The sequence below is a fragment of the Nycticebus coucang genome, chromosome 10 (assembly GCF_027406575.1).
Source record: "Nycticebus coucang isolate mNycCou1 chromosome 10, mNycCou1.pri, whole genome shotgun sequence".
Classification (NCBI taxonomy): domain Eukaryota; kingdom Metazoa; phylum Chordata; class Mammalia; order Primates; family Lorisidae; genus Nycticebus; species Nycticebus coucang.
In genome coordinates, this window is record NC_069789.1 from 63,850,975 (window position 1) to 63,867,156 (window position 16,182).

General features: G+C 36.7%; 1 protein-coding gene across 4 annotated transcripts in view; it reads right to left on the reverse strand.

Annotated features, from left to right (window-relative positions):
* PTPRC (protein tyrosine phosphatase receptor type C) overlaps positions 1-16,182 on the reverse strand; it is a 118,245-nt gene that overhangs the window by 22,718 nt on the left and 79,345 nt on the right. For all 4 annotated transcript variants that reach the window (XM_053606766.1, XM_053606764.1, XM_053606765.1 and 1 more), the window contains 3 exons: positions 13,941-14,001; positions 871-979; positions 212-246 (listed from right to left, as the gene is read on the reverse strand). In XM_053606766.1, coding sequence (XP_053462741.1) covers positions 212-246; positions 871-979; positions 13,941-14,001 — 205 coding nt within the window. The remainder of the gene's footprint in view (positions 1-211; positions 247-870; positions 980-13,940; positions 14,002-16,182) is intronic.

The window sequence follows — 16,182 nt, forward strand, 5'->3', positions numbered from 1 at the left end:
GCCTGTCACTGCAATATTCTCAGTGCCTGACACAATACTGGAACGTCATAGAAGCTTGCTGATCGAATAAATGAAGACATAAATTTAAATCCTATCATTGCATGAACGGAAGAAATCCAAGTTAAGTTAAAAATGCTCATTTATTACTTAAAGTGAATAGATTCAAATGCAGGGGAGAGACTATTTATCAGTTAAAAATATGCATACTTACCTCTTTCAACAAGTTCCTGGTGCTCATCTGAGTTGCTGTGAAAATAAAAAAAAAAGTTTCTATATTCTTAAGAAATATAGAATTCAGTTGGCATTTAGTTTATATTTAATAAATGTATTAAAGGTAGAAAGGAACGAAGGCTGGGAGGATAAAAGGAAAAGAGAGGAAAGGAGAAGGGGGAGGGAGGAGAGGACAGAGAGGGGGCTGTGAGGAAAAAGGGAGGGCAGAGAAAACAACTGAAAGCCGTCTGCTAAACTTGGATAAATGATAGGATGGTTTTATTTTAAACCTCCCATTTTTCATAAAATGTAGCTATTTCTGGACAAAGAAATACATAAACGTCCACAGTATGTTCCTCCTTTCTTTTGCTTATCATTTCTCAATCCCGCTGATCCACTTGGTACTAAAAAAGTGAGACACACATTTTTTCCACTGGTTAATATTAAAAAAAGTCCACAAGGTAGAAAATATTAACCTGTAACGTAAACCAATAAAACCATGCTAAAAGTTTTTGATTAAAGTTCTGCCATGAACTGGACTTCCTGCTGGCTTCTCCAGTTCATGGATCTCATGTAACTGGTTGCATCCCTGCCGGCGGATCAGTGTTTATATCACCATTGATACCCTTAGTGTTTTCTGATTGATTCATCAAATCTTACCGGGATCTTTTCTTACGCAGATCATAGATTTTATAGAGAACTGCCAGCAGGGCTATTGTTGTCACAATAATCAGGAATGCCAGAAATCCTATCAATGCTTTAGAATTATCTAGAAATGAAAAAAATAACATTAAGGGAGCTTATTATTTCAAATATGTTGCAAGATTCTTGAAATAATCATCCGTAAAGTACTTACTTTCGGTAGAGTGCTGTGGCATCACAGCTCACAGCAGCCTCAAACTCTTGGGCTTAAGCTATTCTCTTGCCTCAGCCTCCCAGGTAGCTGGGACTACAGGCGCCCACCACAACACCTGGCTATTTTTTTGTTGCAGTTGTCATTGTTGTTTAGCAGGCCCAGTCTGGGTTCAAACCTGCCAGCCCCATTGTATGTGGCTGGCACCCGAAACACTGAGCTACGGGCACTGATCTTAAAGTACTTAATTTTAATGTTTTTTTGCTTATGGTGATGTTTTCAAAATCTAAAAATTTTACAATAAGGCCAAATACAATAAATTCCTGATTTTGTGATTTTGGCTTTATTAGCCAGAAACAATAAAAACATTGTTTTTTGTTGTTGTTGTTGTTGTTACATTTAAAGGGAGTAATTAGAATAGAAAAACAATTCATTTTTTCCATTAAATATAATGGAATGTACCCCATTAGACATAATACAAAATACTATCCTTTATATTTAATTCTCTTTCTGTCAATCCTTTTATTTTGAAGGGATCAAGGAGGTAATGTAGTAATTATAATTTTCGCAGAGAAACTCACATAATTTAACTTTCATGCAAAAGTGGGTGGCCTCCTAAGGAGATCAGAAAGCTTCTACTCCACAAAGATAAATCCTCTTACCTGCTCCTGAGGTGCAGAATCAATTAACCAAGAGGCAAAAATTGTTTCATTCTACAGTTAGGATAAGACTTACTCCGACTTAAGCTTTCACTAAGGTTAAATGTGAAATCACACCCTTTCCTAGAGAAAGGGCAGAGAAAAAAGGGCATGTTGGGAATATCTCTTAACCTGAATTAGTATATTATCTTTTTCTTATGTAGTGAAAGTACGACAAACTAATGCAGCAACCGGAGGTCCCCAGCTTTGAAGCCAGACTGCTTAGGTCCAATCCTAGCCCTACCACTTCCTAGGTAGGAACGTGGCCAGAATCCTTATTATTTCCTGCGTCTCTGTTCTCTAAGTCCTGAAATGAGGTTAAATGAATTGATTCACAGTAAACACTTAACACAGTGCCTGGGATTGTAGTAAGTACTAATTACTCCCTATTCACAAAAAATATTTTTGAGTCTTATTATCTGCCAAACACTTCTCTAGCTACTTAGGATATCCCAGAAAAAAATGTCTTCATGGAATTTACTTTCTAGTGAGAAAAGATAGATAGGCAATAATAAACATATGAAATAGCAGAGTAAGTCAGATGATATGGGCTTTAGGTAGTTAAAAAAGGAAGCTAGTCCTGGAGATACTACAAAATATAAGGCAGAAAAAGCACCAGTTCTAAGAAAATTTACAATCTCTTTGTGGGATATAGATACTAGAAAGGTTAAAAAAAAAAAAAGAAATAATTATACATATTTTCTTATTTTCTAAAATATATAAGTGAATGATAGGGAAGTAGGGAAACCTATTTTCTATGTGGTAGTTGGTGGTCTTCTTGAGCATGAGACAGTTTTTTTTATATAAACTGAAAAATAAAAATGAGCCCACCAAGAAAAATGGTACCAGAAACAGTTTGTCTCCTATTCAAAATTTCTGTAACTATAAACTCATGAAAATAGGAATAAAGAAAATAATTTTAGAAGAGACTGTCAGACCTATGCTTGAATTCTGGCTTGCCATTCCTTTGACTCAGAAGAAAATTTGATTAAATTATCTACATTTACTTTTCCTCATCTGTAAAATAAGAGTGATCAAAGAATCCAGTGTACTCAATTTTAATATGAAGGCAGTAGATGAGCTAATGTAAGGGGTGGGGTAGGGGAATGAGGTAGCGGGTGGGAGGGATGGGAGACATAGTGTGCATGTGCCACACCTCTTGGGGGCGAGACACAAGTATAAGAGGGACTTTATCTAACAAATGCAATCAGTGCAACCTAATTCTTTGTATCCTCACGGAATCCCAAACAATTAAAAAATAAATAAATAAAATAAGAATGATGACAGTGCCCATATCTCAGTCAGCAGGGTGCCAGCCACATACGCCAAGGGTGGTGGGTTCAAACCCAGCCCCAGGCAGCTAAAAACAACAATGCAACTGCAACAACAACAACAACAAAAAAAAAATAGCAGGCGGTTGTGGTGGGCCCCTGTTGTCCCAGCTACCTGGGAGGCTGAGGCAAGAGAATTGCTTCAGGCCAGAAGTTTGAGGTTCCTGTGAGCCATGACACTACAGCACTCTGCCAAGGGTGATGTAGTGAGACTCTGTCTCAAAAAAAAAAAAAAGAATGATCTTATCTTCTTTTATAGGGTATTTATATTTGTGATATATATAAAGATCCATGGATGGGTAGATGAATGTGAATATACAGGTGGATTGTTGTGAATGCTTTTAGGAAAGTTCTTATCACAATAAACTCCTAAAACAACTCAAAGTGTTCCTTGTCCCATCTCTATCTCAAATCTCTTTCATTGAGACTATCAGTCTATACCAGTCATTAATGGCAAATATATATTGATCAAAATGATCTTTTCCAGATTTTGTGGATAAAAGCCTCATCAGGGAGGCAATCATCTAAACTCATGTCCCTCAAATAAATTATTAAAATGAAAGGGTGTTACAGGCAAACTAGAATACTCTTAAAAACAAACAAACAAACAACAACAACAACAAAAAACAGAGTCTCAAGCTGTCACCCTCGGTAAAGCATCAAAGCTCACAGCAACTTCAAACTCCTGGGCCCAAGTGATTCTCTTGCCTCAGCCTTCCAAGTAGCTGGGACTATAGGCACCTGCCAGCTATTTTTTGTCCCAGGCTGGATTTGAACCTGCCAGCTCTAGTGTGTGTGGCTGGTGCCCTAGCCACCTGAGCTACAGACACAGAGCCAAAATAGAATACTCTTAAGTAAGATTTTTAAAAAACTGTACTGAATGACTATGAGTTAGCACTCTAATCCATAGACATTTACTGGGGTTATTTCTGCAAAAATATTGAGTACGACAGACTTTCCTTAATAAACTTACTGATAAGTAAGTTAGCCAAGTCTTCAGACACATTGTGTGATCCAAGTACACACTCTGTCTTCAGGAACTTCGTTAATATTTAAAAAAACAAAACTGAGAATGGCGTAGAGGCATGACAGCATGGAATATGAGAAAATGGCAGTCAGAGCTAAAGCTACTTCAACAAGTTTTCATAGGTAGAAAACATAGAAGAAGCTACAACCTAAAAAGCATTCTGAAAAGGTTAGATGCCAGTTACTCAGACAACCAAGTCTCAAGTTTGAAGGCAACATATGTAGCAAAAGTGAAACGCAGGTGTATTTACAGAAAATAAAAACAAACAAAAACAAGAAACAAATATTTCCTTAACAAAAACTCTCAGAGAAAAAACAGATAGTTATTCACTGGAATAATTTTAAATGGAAGAGGTAAGAGACTTGGGGGTAATGCCAGACTTGGTTTAGGGCAGGACTTAAATTAGGAAGACAAAGCAATAGTCCGCAAAAACCACCTCTTCACATTTTGTCCTACTATAAGAAGTAGCACAATTGGTTAATTTCTGGATGGTGGCAGACAATATATCAACAATATCATAGGGAAAATCCTCACTCACTGAGATTTTCTAAGCACTATGGAACTTCTGATCAACTTTTCCTACTGTCCCACTGTAACCATGATTAGGTTATCATAAGAAACAAAATCTTAAGGCAACCATCAACACCGAAGAGCAATGCCAAACTAATAAATCAACTTATAAGTTCCATAATTAATACACTCTAAAAAAGACTACAGAAAAAAAAAAAAAAAACATGGAACTGCGATGCCCTAACTCCATCCATTTTGAGCAAATGAACCAGACTTACTCCATTCTGTTAAGAGCTTGCAGCCCACCCCCACTTTTGTAACCCCTTGAGCAAGCAGTGACCCTGCAAAAACAGAAGTTTAGCTGAGGACTGCAAAAAAAATCCTGTGACAGCTCAAAAAAATCTTGTGAAAACAACAATCCTATTACAAGTCTGTCTGGTCTGTGTTCAGTTCTTAGCCACCACCTCCCTTGTAAGTCCCCTCCCCATGGCTCTAACTTTGCAGATGTTAGCTTCTGTAAAATTCTGCTTAAGCTAAGGCTTCCCATCCCCTGCTTGAAGTGCCATGTAAAAACTTTGCACCCCCACTTCAATGCAGTCAAGAGACTTTGTGGCGTGAGCCTGCTCTTGATAAGCTGGCCCAATAAAGGACCCTTGCTTAGTTCAGACTCAGTGTGCTGGCATTTCTCTATAATTCCACTCAGTGGGTACAACATTTGGAGGCCCCAGTGACATTGCCAGCCAGAGGGTAGGCCTCCCTGTGGGGTCCCCCAGAGAAGGCAGGAATTATAGGGGGAGGCACCCCCTCAGACATTCAAAGGCCCCATAATTTCCAGAACTCCTCCTGAGGGCTTTGGAGGGTCTCCTGCCAATTCCTCATCCAAATAAGGTTCTGTAGTCCACTCTGGAGAGGTGTCATTCATGTCTTGTATTTTGACTATGGTTAGAGGGTCCCTTGGAATGAGCCACAGAATAATCACTGAAACGACAGTGACAAGAAGGAGGCGTAAGAACTCCTAAGAGCTGCCCAGCAGAGACCCAAGACAGAGGTATAAGTACTCCTGAGAACCGAGGGCAGTGACCCAAGAAGGAGACAACAAGGGCTCCTGACAGTCAACCAAGAAGGAGACACAGGAGCTCCTAAGGGCTGCCTGGAAGCTGAGTAGGCCTGTCCCAGGGTTCTAGAAATAACAGGACACCACTGAGGAGCTTAGATTTGTTCATATGCTTGTATCTTGTAGTTGCCATCTTTTGGGCTATAATTGTTCTTGTTTATCCGAATAACATCTCTGTTTTTGTGTGTCTTTTGAGTCATGGGAACTCAACCAAGCAAATTTTTTTTTTTTTTTTTTTTTTTTGTAGAGACAGAGTCTCACTGTACTGCCCTCGGGTAGAGTGCCGTGGCGTTACACAGCTCACAGCAACCTCTAACTCTTGGGCCTACGCGATTCTCTTGCCTCAGCCTCCCGAGCAGCTGGGACTACAGGCGCCCGCCACAACGCCCGGCTATTTTTTGTTGCAGTTTGGCCGGGGCTGGGCCCGAACCCGCCACCCTCGGTATATGGGGCCGGCGCCCTACTCACTGAGCCACAGGTGCCGCCCAACCAAGCAAATTTTTGACACCTTTGCTTCGACACCTATGTCAAAGAATTTTGCAGCTGGCTTCTCAGATGACTATGGAATCTGGTTCTCAAAGAGCAGACTCCAAGCCCTCTGTGGAGAGGAGTGGCTGAGTTTTAATGTGGGGTGGCCATCAACAGGCTCCCTGAACTTGGCCTTGGTGACCACAGTACACCAAGTGGCTGCTGGGAAGCCAGGTCATCTAGACCAATTCCTTTATATTGATTAATGATTAATCTTAGTCAGAATCACCCCCTCCCCCTTCCCTGGTTACAGACCTGCCTGGTTGGTAACTGTTCCTCTATCCTCCTGGTGTGAGCTCCTGCGAGCTCACACATGAGAGTCCATAGCTCAGCATTCCAGGCCCCTGAGGCAGATGAGGCTCTGCCCCCAAAATAGGACATCAGAAATATCTCTGTACCTTGAATTTTAGAAAAAGTGTGATGTGAAATCAAATGTAAAAGGTAAAAAAATGTATATTAAAGGCACCTGTTATCTAAAGATGTATATTACATTTCAGCCAGGACTTACTAGGTAGAAGATACTTTTCCAAAGCTAATAAATATATTGACAAATGAATAAATGCAGTTCATCCCCTGAGATAAAATTATCATATCTGTGCAGTTTTGCCTCAGGGAAAGAATTAGGGCATATATTCCCTACTCAAGGAGAAACATTTAGTCTGCTCTATTCATGACCTTGCTAGAGCTCAGAAAGTATGGCCTGAAAAAGGGTTCTAATTTCTAAATACTGTATCAATGTTATATTCCATAAAATGTCTCTCATTTGTAAAGTATAATAATTTGGTTGTTGAGATTATTTAAGAAACTAAGTCTTTAAAAGAAATTGAGATTTTTGCCTTTTAAACCTTCCAATTATCAGTTTAGCAAGTGAATAATTAACTCTGTAGTAAACTGTGATTCTGTCTTGTGAAAAGTAATTTTGTGAGCGTAAGAGAAACTAGAAAGAGAATGACATTGTGTAAGAAAAGGATCTTGTGTAATAAATTTTGTCCTAAAACAGAATAAATATTCCAAAAAGTGAAAAACAGGGCAAATCAGAAAAATTAGAGTGTTTATAGATTATCTGTGCAGGTTAATTAAAACTCATAAAAAAAGAAATCTGAAAAATTTACATGTGATCTAGTTGACTATGTATGGCCTTTAAAATCTTTTGGCTTGTAATCCTGTTTGAACAAATGTTTTAAGCTTTTGGTATTTAACAAAACCTTCCAAAATCAAAATTCTAAATTTTATCTTTTTTGAAATATTAAGACCACTGAAAATCTAGAAAAACAGCTCAATCCTATTTAATATGTTAATATATAAGAAATACTGTCAAATATAAAATAATAATTACCTCTCTGTAAATGATGTTTATATATGTGTATTCCAAGATTATAAAATATTGGCCTGTCTTAATATATATTATCAGTAATAATTTTAATTCATCTCAGTAAGAATTTTGTAAACTGAGTACAAAGTTTGACCTTCAAGAAAAGCAGTAAAAAGGGTTATCAGATTCTCTTGAATTCAAATTACTGATGATTTTAAAAATTAAATACTATCAAGCTACAAGCGAACTTCTAAAAACTTTAGTTAAAAAGTTGCCATGTTCATGAGTATTGCTAACCTAACTTTAAATAAAACAGAAATTAGTTGCATTAAACCAAGCTAATTTGTTAGGATTTTTGTTTAAAATAGTGCCAATCCTTTTCTATGTTCTGTTCTCTAGAAGTCAAGAAAATCATTTTCTATCTTTTCAGCTATTTATAGCTTTCAGCAATTAATATACTTATGAGCAAAATTTGAAACATTTATTTTTTTCACTCCTTGATTTCTCTGGAATTTAAAAAAATTGTAAATATTTTTAATTTCTAACAATAGTTATTTTCATAAATTCAATAAGAATCTGTTTTGTTCTGTAAGACAAAATAAAAGGCACTGGTTACTTTACTAAGGCTTTGACTGGAATAACATTCTTAGAAATGTCCAGACTATATTAAGGAATTAAGGTTGACTTTATAAAGCCAATAAAAAGCCCCTTGGAAAGACTGGCCAAGTACCTCACCAATAACATTTCCTGATCTGTGGTGAGTAAAGAACGTCACTTTCTGACAGGTCCTGGAATCACAATTTGCTTGGGGTCCTCAAGAAAAGAAGATTTACCCAATGCATACAAGTATCTGATAGCACAGATAAAATCCAGGTTTGTGAGAGGCTTTCAAGTCTAACCTGAGATTCCTTATAAAAAGTTAAAGTTCCACCAAAGCCAATTTTAAAGAAAAGAAAAGCCTAGATAGCTAATAATTGTTCTTGCTGCACATTATGCAAATAATCAGACTCAGTATCCTGACTTAGTTCTGTTGTAACTTATTTTTTAGTAAAATGAGAAATCAGAGAGAGAACAAAAATTCAACAGAAAAACTGTAGCCCATCTATATTAGAGTTCAGTCTTATCTCTAATGCCAGCTCATAAAATGAAACATAGCTTTAAATAAGTTCTGTAAGAGACTCTTAAAACTAAATATTATCTTAAAAAGTGTACCAAGTTTATAAATAAGAACTAATGTTCTTATGTTCTCATTGTGTAAACTTTAGCCTCAAAATCCAGAACTTATAAATATTTATAAATGACTGTTAAATAATATCATTTTTCTTACCCTTAACTTCATCCCCGTCAGTGTAGAAAAGCCAGAAAGCCACAAACATATGCAAGGTGACTGAGGTCATGCAGAAGCCACCTGGTCAACTGCCGCTTGGTGTGTGACATGTAAAAAGATAAATGCCAAAGCCAGACCCAAGCTTCTATTAGAAATCCACATCAGATGACACATACCAGGAAAAAATGAGGAAGTCAACTTCACTAAAATCCATCTAGCCAGCAGAAAGTGTAAATATCTTTTTGTGTTAGTAGACACATTCTCAAGATGGATAGAAGCCTTCCCCACCAACTTCTAAATGAAATCATTCTTAGTATCTCCAGAACCTTTTCCAGGTCCAAAAAAATGTTCACTCCCAGTTTCAAGACACCTATCCAGACCCTAAGACTGATGGCGAGAAACTTCGAACTACCTTTCAGCCTGGTAACCGAGTCTAAGTCAAGTCATTTCAGAAGGAAGGACTAACCCCACAGTGGAAAGGCCCATTCGCTATCACCCTCACTAACCTGACGGTGGTGAGAGTTGATGGTTTCTCAGCATAGATCCACCACATCCAGGTGAAAAAGACCACATAAGACAGCAGAATCGACTAAACCGCAGTCCCAGGAGAAAACTCCCTCAAGCTAAGACTGTTAAAATCTTAATCTACTTCCTATATGTACATGTCCTCTTCTCCTTGACCCTTGCTTCTTCCCCCTCTTGTTTTGCATTGCTTGACCAAAGGGGAGAGGTCTTAGTTAATACAACGTAAGAGATTAGCACTTTAGGTCTGATTTTCTACATTGACCTATGCAAGTTATTAGGCCCACATCATGTAGCCCATTACCAAAAATTCTGGGCATGTGGGCTATGAGCAGCTACTCCAACCATATACAGCATGGATGTGGAATCACTCATCTCGAATCCCTATTACAGGGCAGTGCCTTTACCCTTAATAATACCAAGTATGTCACCATAAAAAGAACAGAGGCTTGTCACAAGTACCTTGAGGGAGGTTGCTGGGCATGTCCAACACCTGGAACATGTAACCCAATTTCAATGCAGGTGCAAAAACCAAACGACCAAGTCTGGCAATAGAAACAGACTTGGAAGCTCCAATTTCACACATGTCAGCCTGAGAGGACTCAGTTTTCAATTCAGTTAGTCCACCCACCCAAAACTCCCCTGAGAGTGGAGAGGAGGGCCCTCTCCAGTGGGGCCACTAGTCCCACGTGCAACTCTTTTAATCTAGATCTCAGGAGCCCTGTGCCTGATAAGAAACCACACCAGCAGCTCCCCTTGCTTCCTACTTTAGTAATCAGGATAGACAGTATGCATCATCTTTTAAATGTAACTCAGTCTAAGTTAGCTTCTGATTATTGGGGCCTATAACCCATGCCTCCATATTATGTAGGGTTAGGTGAGCTAGCCCCCTCACCCCTGCCCCAGTAACTAACAACATCTTGTACCCAGCTAGCCACTTGCTTTAGGAGATGTAACTGGACAGGCAAGCTGTCTCTGAACTCCTGCTTAACAACTTTTAATCACAAGCCTCGCTAGTCCTCTACTCCTCCTTATCCTGGGGATGACTGAAAGGGCCTTGCATCCTCAACTGGTTCATCAATTTCCTAAAAACTTGGTTGACCGCAATCAAACTCATGGTGATTAATGCCCAATATGACTCCATACCCTTAGATGAAGAGTCAAGAGTTTAACTCAGAAGTCAAAGGTTTGGCGTGGACTTGAAACCAGTGGGGAATGTGATGCCCTAACTCCATCCATTTTGAGCAAGTGAACACACTTACTCCATTTTGTTAAGAGCTTGCAGCCTCCCCACTTTGTAACTACAGTAGCCCCTTGAGCAAGCAGCGACCCTGAAAAAAACAGGACGTCTAGCTGAGAGCTGCAAAAAATCATGTGACAGATGAAAAAAATCTTGTGAAAACCACAATCCTGTCACAAGTCTGTCTGGTCTGTCTGTGTGCAGTTCTTAGATTCGCCCCTTGCAAGTCCCCTCCCCATAGCTCTAACCTTGTAGACATTAGCTTCTATAACATTCTGCTTACGCTAAGGGTTCCCATCCCTGCTTGAAGTGCCATATAAAAAACCTTGCACTCCCCCCCACACACACACTTCAACGTGGTCAAGAGACTTTGTGGCATGAGCCTGCAAAAAACCTTGCACTCCCCCCACCCCAGACTTCAATGCGGTCAAGAGACTTTGTGGCATGAGCCTGCTCTTGACTGTCCGGCCCAATAAAGGGCCCTTGCTTAATTCAGACTCAGTGTGCTGGTGTTTCTCTATAATTCCACTCAATGCAGGTACAACAGAACAAAGAACTGAGGTATCTCAGAGTTCTGTAAGTCTACATGTCACAAAGGCCAGCACGATCCAGGAAAATAAATGAAAAGAAATCCAGATAAGACCAAGAATGATAAGAAAAGCCTACTATTTGCAGGGAAAAAAGATGGGAAGGGAGAGAGAAGCAGGATGGCATAACTAAGATTGGATTCAGGGGAATAAAAAAGAAATACTTTCTGAATTCTAGAATTGTTAACTTAGAATTTTATGCCCAGTCAAAATATCTATTAAGTGCCAGAGTAGAATAAAGATATTTTTGTGCAATCAAAAATTAGAATATTTTATTCTTACACTAGAGGCTATACATCAGTAAAATCTGAAAAAAACAAATACATGCGATCTAGATGCAGCAAATCTAAACCAGAAGACTGACAATGGGAAATTTCAAGGTGACAGGTGAGAGTCCACGTCAGAGCAGAAAGGAAGACACCCTAGGACTTCAACTGAGAAAGCCATCAAAATATAGATGATGGGATTCTCTCCCACAGAAATCCAAAAATACTACTTTTAGTAACTATACCCTAGCATTTCACAGCCCAAGTCCTTTCCTGGAATAAATATCACTATTTTAAAAGTAAGTATATTGTTTATCCATTATGAAAGTGATATTGGGAGCAGAAAGTTGATATAATGTTACCTCCTTTATGAAAAAAAGATGTGAGCTAACTCTTCAGCTCTGTTGATCTGGAAATGTTACAGAAGTGGAAATTAGCGATGTTACCAGGTATCATCGCTAATGATAAAGTGACTCTGGATGGTTAAACTATGTCTAGACTGGGAGTGCTATATATGAACCAGATTGGGAACTCCCAGCTTTGAGTTTCCCTGAGTGCAGTCCACCTTGAAAAGGAGCATAGCCCTATGGGCACGTTGAGAAGCTATCTATCCCTATGGAACTATTGTAAGAGATACAGGTTTCTCTTGGAAGGCAGCTCCCATAACCACACACATTCTCATCTTCTCACATCTCAGTTGTCTTTAGGAAGGTCAAAGAATAGTCCCTGGATTGCCGTGTCCACAGCCACAAGGATTCCCAGTGCCCAACTCCCTTGCTAGCAAGCTGTATTTCCAGGTCTGTGTCTTTCTAAGTGAAACAGTTCCAGGTCTGGCCTAATATGAATGTGAAATGTTCACTTGAGTCTATGACCACCAAGAATAGACAATGGCACTATAAATTATTTACATAATAGGAAAAGTTCTGTGAAACTACTTTTGTCATAAATATAAAAGAAAAGGCTAATATGGAAATAAAATCAAAGATATCTGGCAGAATATGTTTATCATTTAATATTATAGGCTTTTATTTCACAAATCTCTGTACAAAAAAACTAAAACTTAACCCACCCCATAGAAAAGCAGTTTGCAAAATAAGCTGTTTTTTAAATCCTCCCTCCCCCCCCTTTTTTTTTTACTTTGGAAAATAAAGCTTCAATGATTGTGCACATGCATATGTGTGCAAGTAAGACAGAAAAACCTAAAAATGGTGAAGACAGTATCAGGAATAGTCTATGGTTGGTAACAAAATACATAGAGGCTTAAATAATTTTATTTGCAAAAGTTAACAAGTAGAGAAAACTTGAAATAGTTTCCTACATCTTCTTCTTCCATAGGTATAGAACAGTAGTTAGTATTAGTAACCTTAGAAAAAGCAGTATATTTAGTAAACTATATAGTAAACTATATGGAGAATTCAAAAGGGAAATATAAATGCAAAAAAAAAAAGGCAGTGCCTGTGGCTCAAGGAGTAGGCATCGGCCCCATATACCAGGGGTGGTGGGTTCAAGCCCGGTGCCCTGGCCAAAAATGCAAAAAAAAGAAAAAAAGAAAAATATATTTTATATATATATATACAACTGCTTTTTCTGGGGCAACTAATACTACCTACTGTGCTACACCTATGGATGAAGACGACGCAGTAAACTATTTTAAGTTGTCTCTACTTGTTAACTTTTGTAAATAAGATTACATATACACATGCATATATAAAGCAAAATATATATACTAAATATGCATACAAAAATATACAAAACTTTTGTAAATAAAATTTCATATACACATGTATATATGAAAGAAACTATATGGAGAATTGAAGGAGAATGGTTAAAAATGGTTGTTCTGGTGAACAAAACAGTGGGTAGGGAATGTCATATACAGATACTGTTCGTTTTTATATTAAAATTTAAGGCAATTTTTTAAATGTGTACCTTTAATTAAAATACATTGAACTAATAATGATGATTTAAAGAACCATATTATTATTAGGGAGTGCTTATCTTAGCTGTAATTAGGTAAATCAAGACAGATTTCTATTCATAGACCACTTCCACCAAGAAAATGGTTGAGGGAGCGAGTAAGGTAAAGTAGGTACCAATCTCTACAGCACCACACAAAAGAAACTTACTGACATGAAGAAATACTGTAAACAGAATTGTAACTTAATAGTCTGTATGGATAAATCCTCTTAGGAATTCAACAATCCTTCAATAACTGAATCTCTTAATTTGCTTTTGAGGTATTGCATTTTTTTATGATGTTCATCTAAATACAGGACTTAAAGTATTATGCTTATAAAAATACACAATTTAAACACTGAACAATTAAATGTGAATATGAATGTAAAATAGTATAGTTTTGTAGGCACCAACATGTATCTTAATCTCTATATAATAAATAGCCGAGTAATGACTTACAAGATGTTGACTTATGTTGAATAACTGGAGCTCCATTAAATTTCCCGTTGTTAAAATAGACCTGAATTTCAGTAATAAAAAAGAAAATAATTTAGTTTTCCAATGCAAGGTTATATATCATAATGTAAAACATACATTATTTATTATACAATGCTATTTATTTTCATTAAAAATATTCTGATTTGCTTTAATTTAAAGTTGAAACATTAATGTAACATCAGTATGTTATCAAATATTTTTAAAAGATAATGAAAAGATGTAATGAAATGTTAGCTCACTTAGCAAACATAATAATAGTTATAATTAGCAGTAACCAATGAAACTGGATGAAGAAATCAAAATATTCATAAAGTTAAAGTTTTCTACATCAAAATATTCATAAAGTTAAAATTTTCTATTGATAGGCTAATATGTTCACATCTTATTTAAAAAGGAAATTTCACCATATCTTATTTATAAGAATTATATATGAAATTCACGTAAAATTTTAAAGGGGAAATGGATACAGAGTAAGATTTAACTAGCATAAACACCTGTGTCTTATAGTAACTAATGTAAATAAATAAACCAGAAACAATTTAGACATACGGGGAAATTGAAAGAAGAAAAGAATCAATGAGAATCTTTGACAAAAACATCAAATTAAGTAAAAATAGAATGATTATTATCATAAAACAAGATTGATAGATATGATAATCATAAAAAATATATATTCCAACTTTTACCCTATAGAGTATATATAATGGCCAGTATTCACAGACTATTCATAAGCATTTATTTAAATATAAACTTTCTCTATGAAATTATTAAGCATATGGCAAAGAGGTTATTAGTAGTATCCAAAGATTTCCCTATGAAATTGGACAAAGGAAAGAATAAACACAAAACAACAAATTTTTTTTATAAACAAAACCATCAATCCTAAGAGACAGAAATTATAAAAACCAATTATCTTTTATGAACTACTAACTAGTAGCAATAAGAAATTCAAGCATCTGAAACTTAGAAACACTCTCCTAAATAACAGATAAACTAAAAACCCTTTCAAATACCAATAGTACACTCATTAGGAATTATAAATAATAAGAACAATACTACTTTATGAATCATTCATTAAATTGCCTGTGCAGGAATTCAGAAATTAGCGATAAGGAGTATAGACATGGGAGACAGTCAAATTTTACCAAAGGACAATTCCTAGCCCTTTTCTTTCTTTTACTTAATAAAAAATTTTAAGACAAGAAATGATGATTGGGGGAATACTTCACACCCCAATCTACCAGAAAAACATCAAAATAAAATTATGAAAAAAAAGTTTAAAAAAAGATAATAATAAATCAACTTATTCATTTATGAACCACAGACCACAATGTGAAAAAGCTGAAAAGATTACCCTCTCAGAAAGGTATAAATGATGTCGTAGAGACGGAGTTAAACATAAAATGAAGTTATGGAAATGCAGTGAAGAAAACAAAAGACAGCCTTTGAAGAGTGGGTAGGACAATGGGGGACTGAATAATTACCTTCTGGTTTGAATTTTAAGATGGTATTTTAATACAATGCCCACTTTTTTTTTTTTTTTTCAAAATAACTGTGAATATGTGAAGAGTGAGAGAAAAGTGTTCCAGGGAGAGAGAAAAGCCTGCGGTGAGGTGCCTAACGAGGGCAAAACCTCGGTGTAGTTGAGAACCTGGAAAGAAACCAGTGTGCCTGGTACTTCATGGGTGGTGGGAATAAAGTATAATGTACAATTTGGCAATAATAAAAGATGTTTTTATATGGGCGACTCTTTGAAAAAAATACAAATGGCACACTCACTGGAAAAGGAAGTAAGTATCTGAAAAGACTTAATCCTATTGAGAAAAAATGCAAATGATTCTCTAAGAATTCTTCTGCATAAAAGAGATCAAAGCAAAGTTCACAGGGAACACATTATTCCTATCCTATTTAAAGTTACATAACATAGAAAAACAGGAAACTACCTCCCATGTGTTTTATCAGGTCAATATAACATTAATATCAAAATGTTGTACAAATGATGGTTGGGGACCACCTACAAATGATATCACTCATGACTATGCCAACACCACCTCCACCCACTTAGATGAGAAATGAATGATCTCATTTGTGAATACCTATTTAGAAACACTTAATAAAATGTTAGGGTATGAATTTCAATAATACTTTATAAGAAGAATGCACCATGACTGAGCTGGGATGTTTTCTTGAATGTGAAAATGGT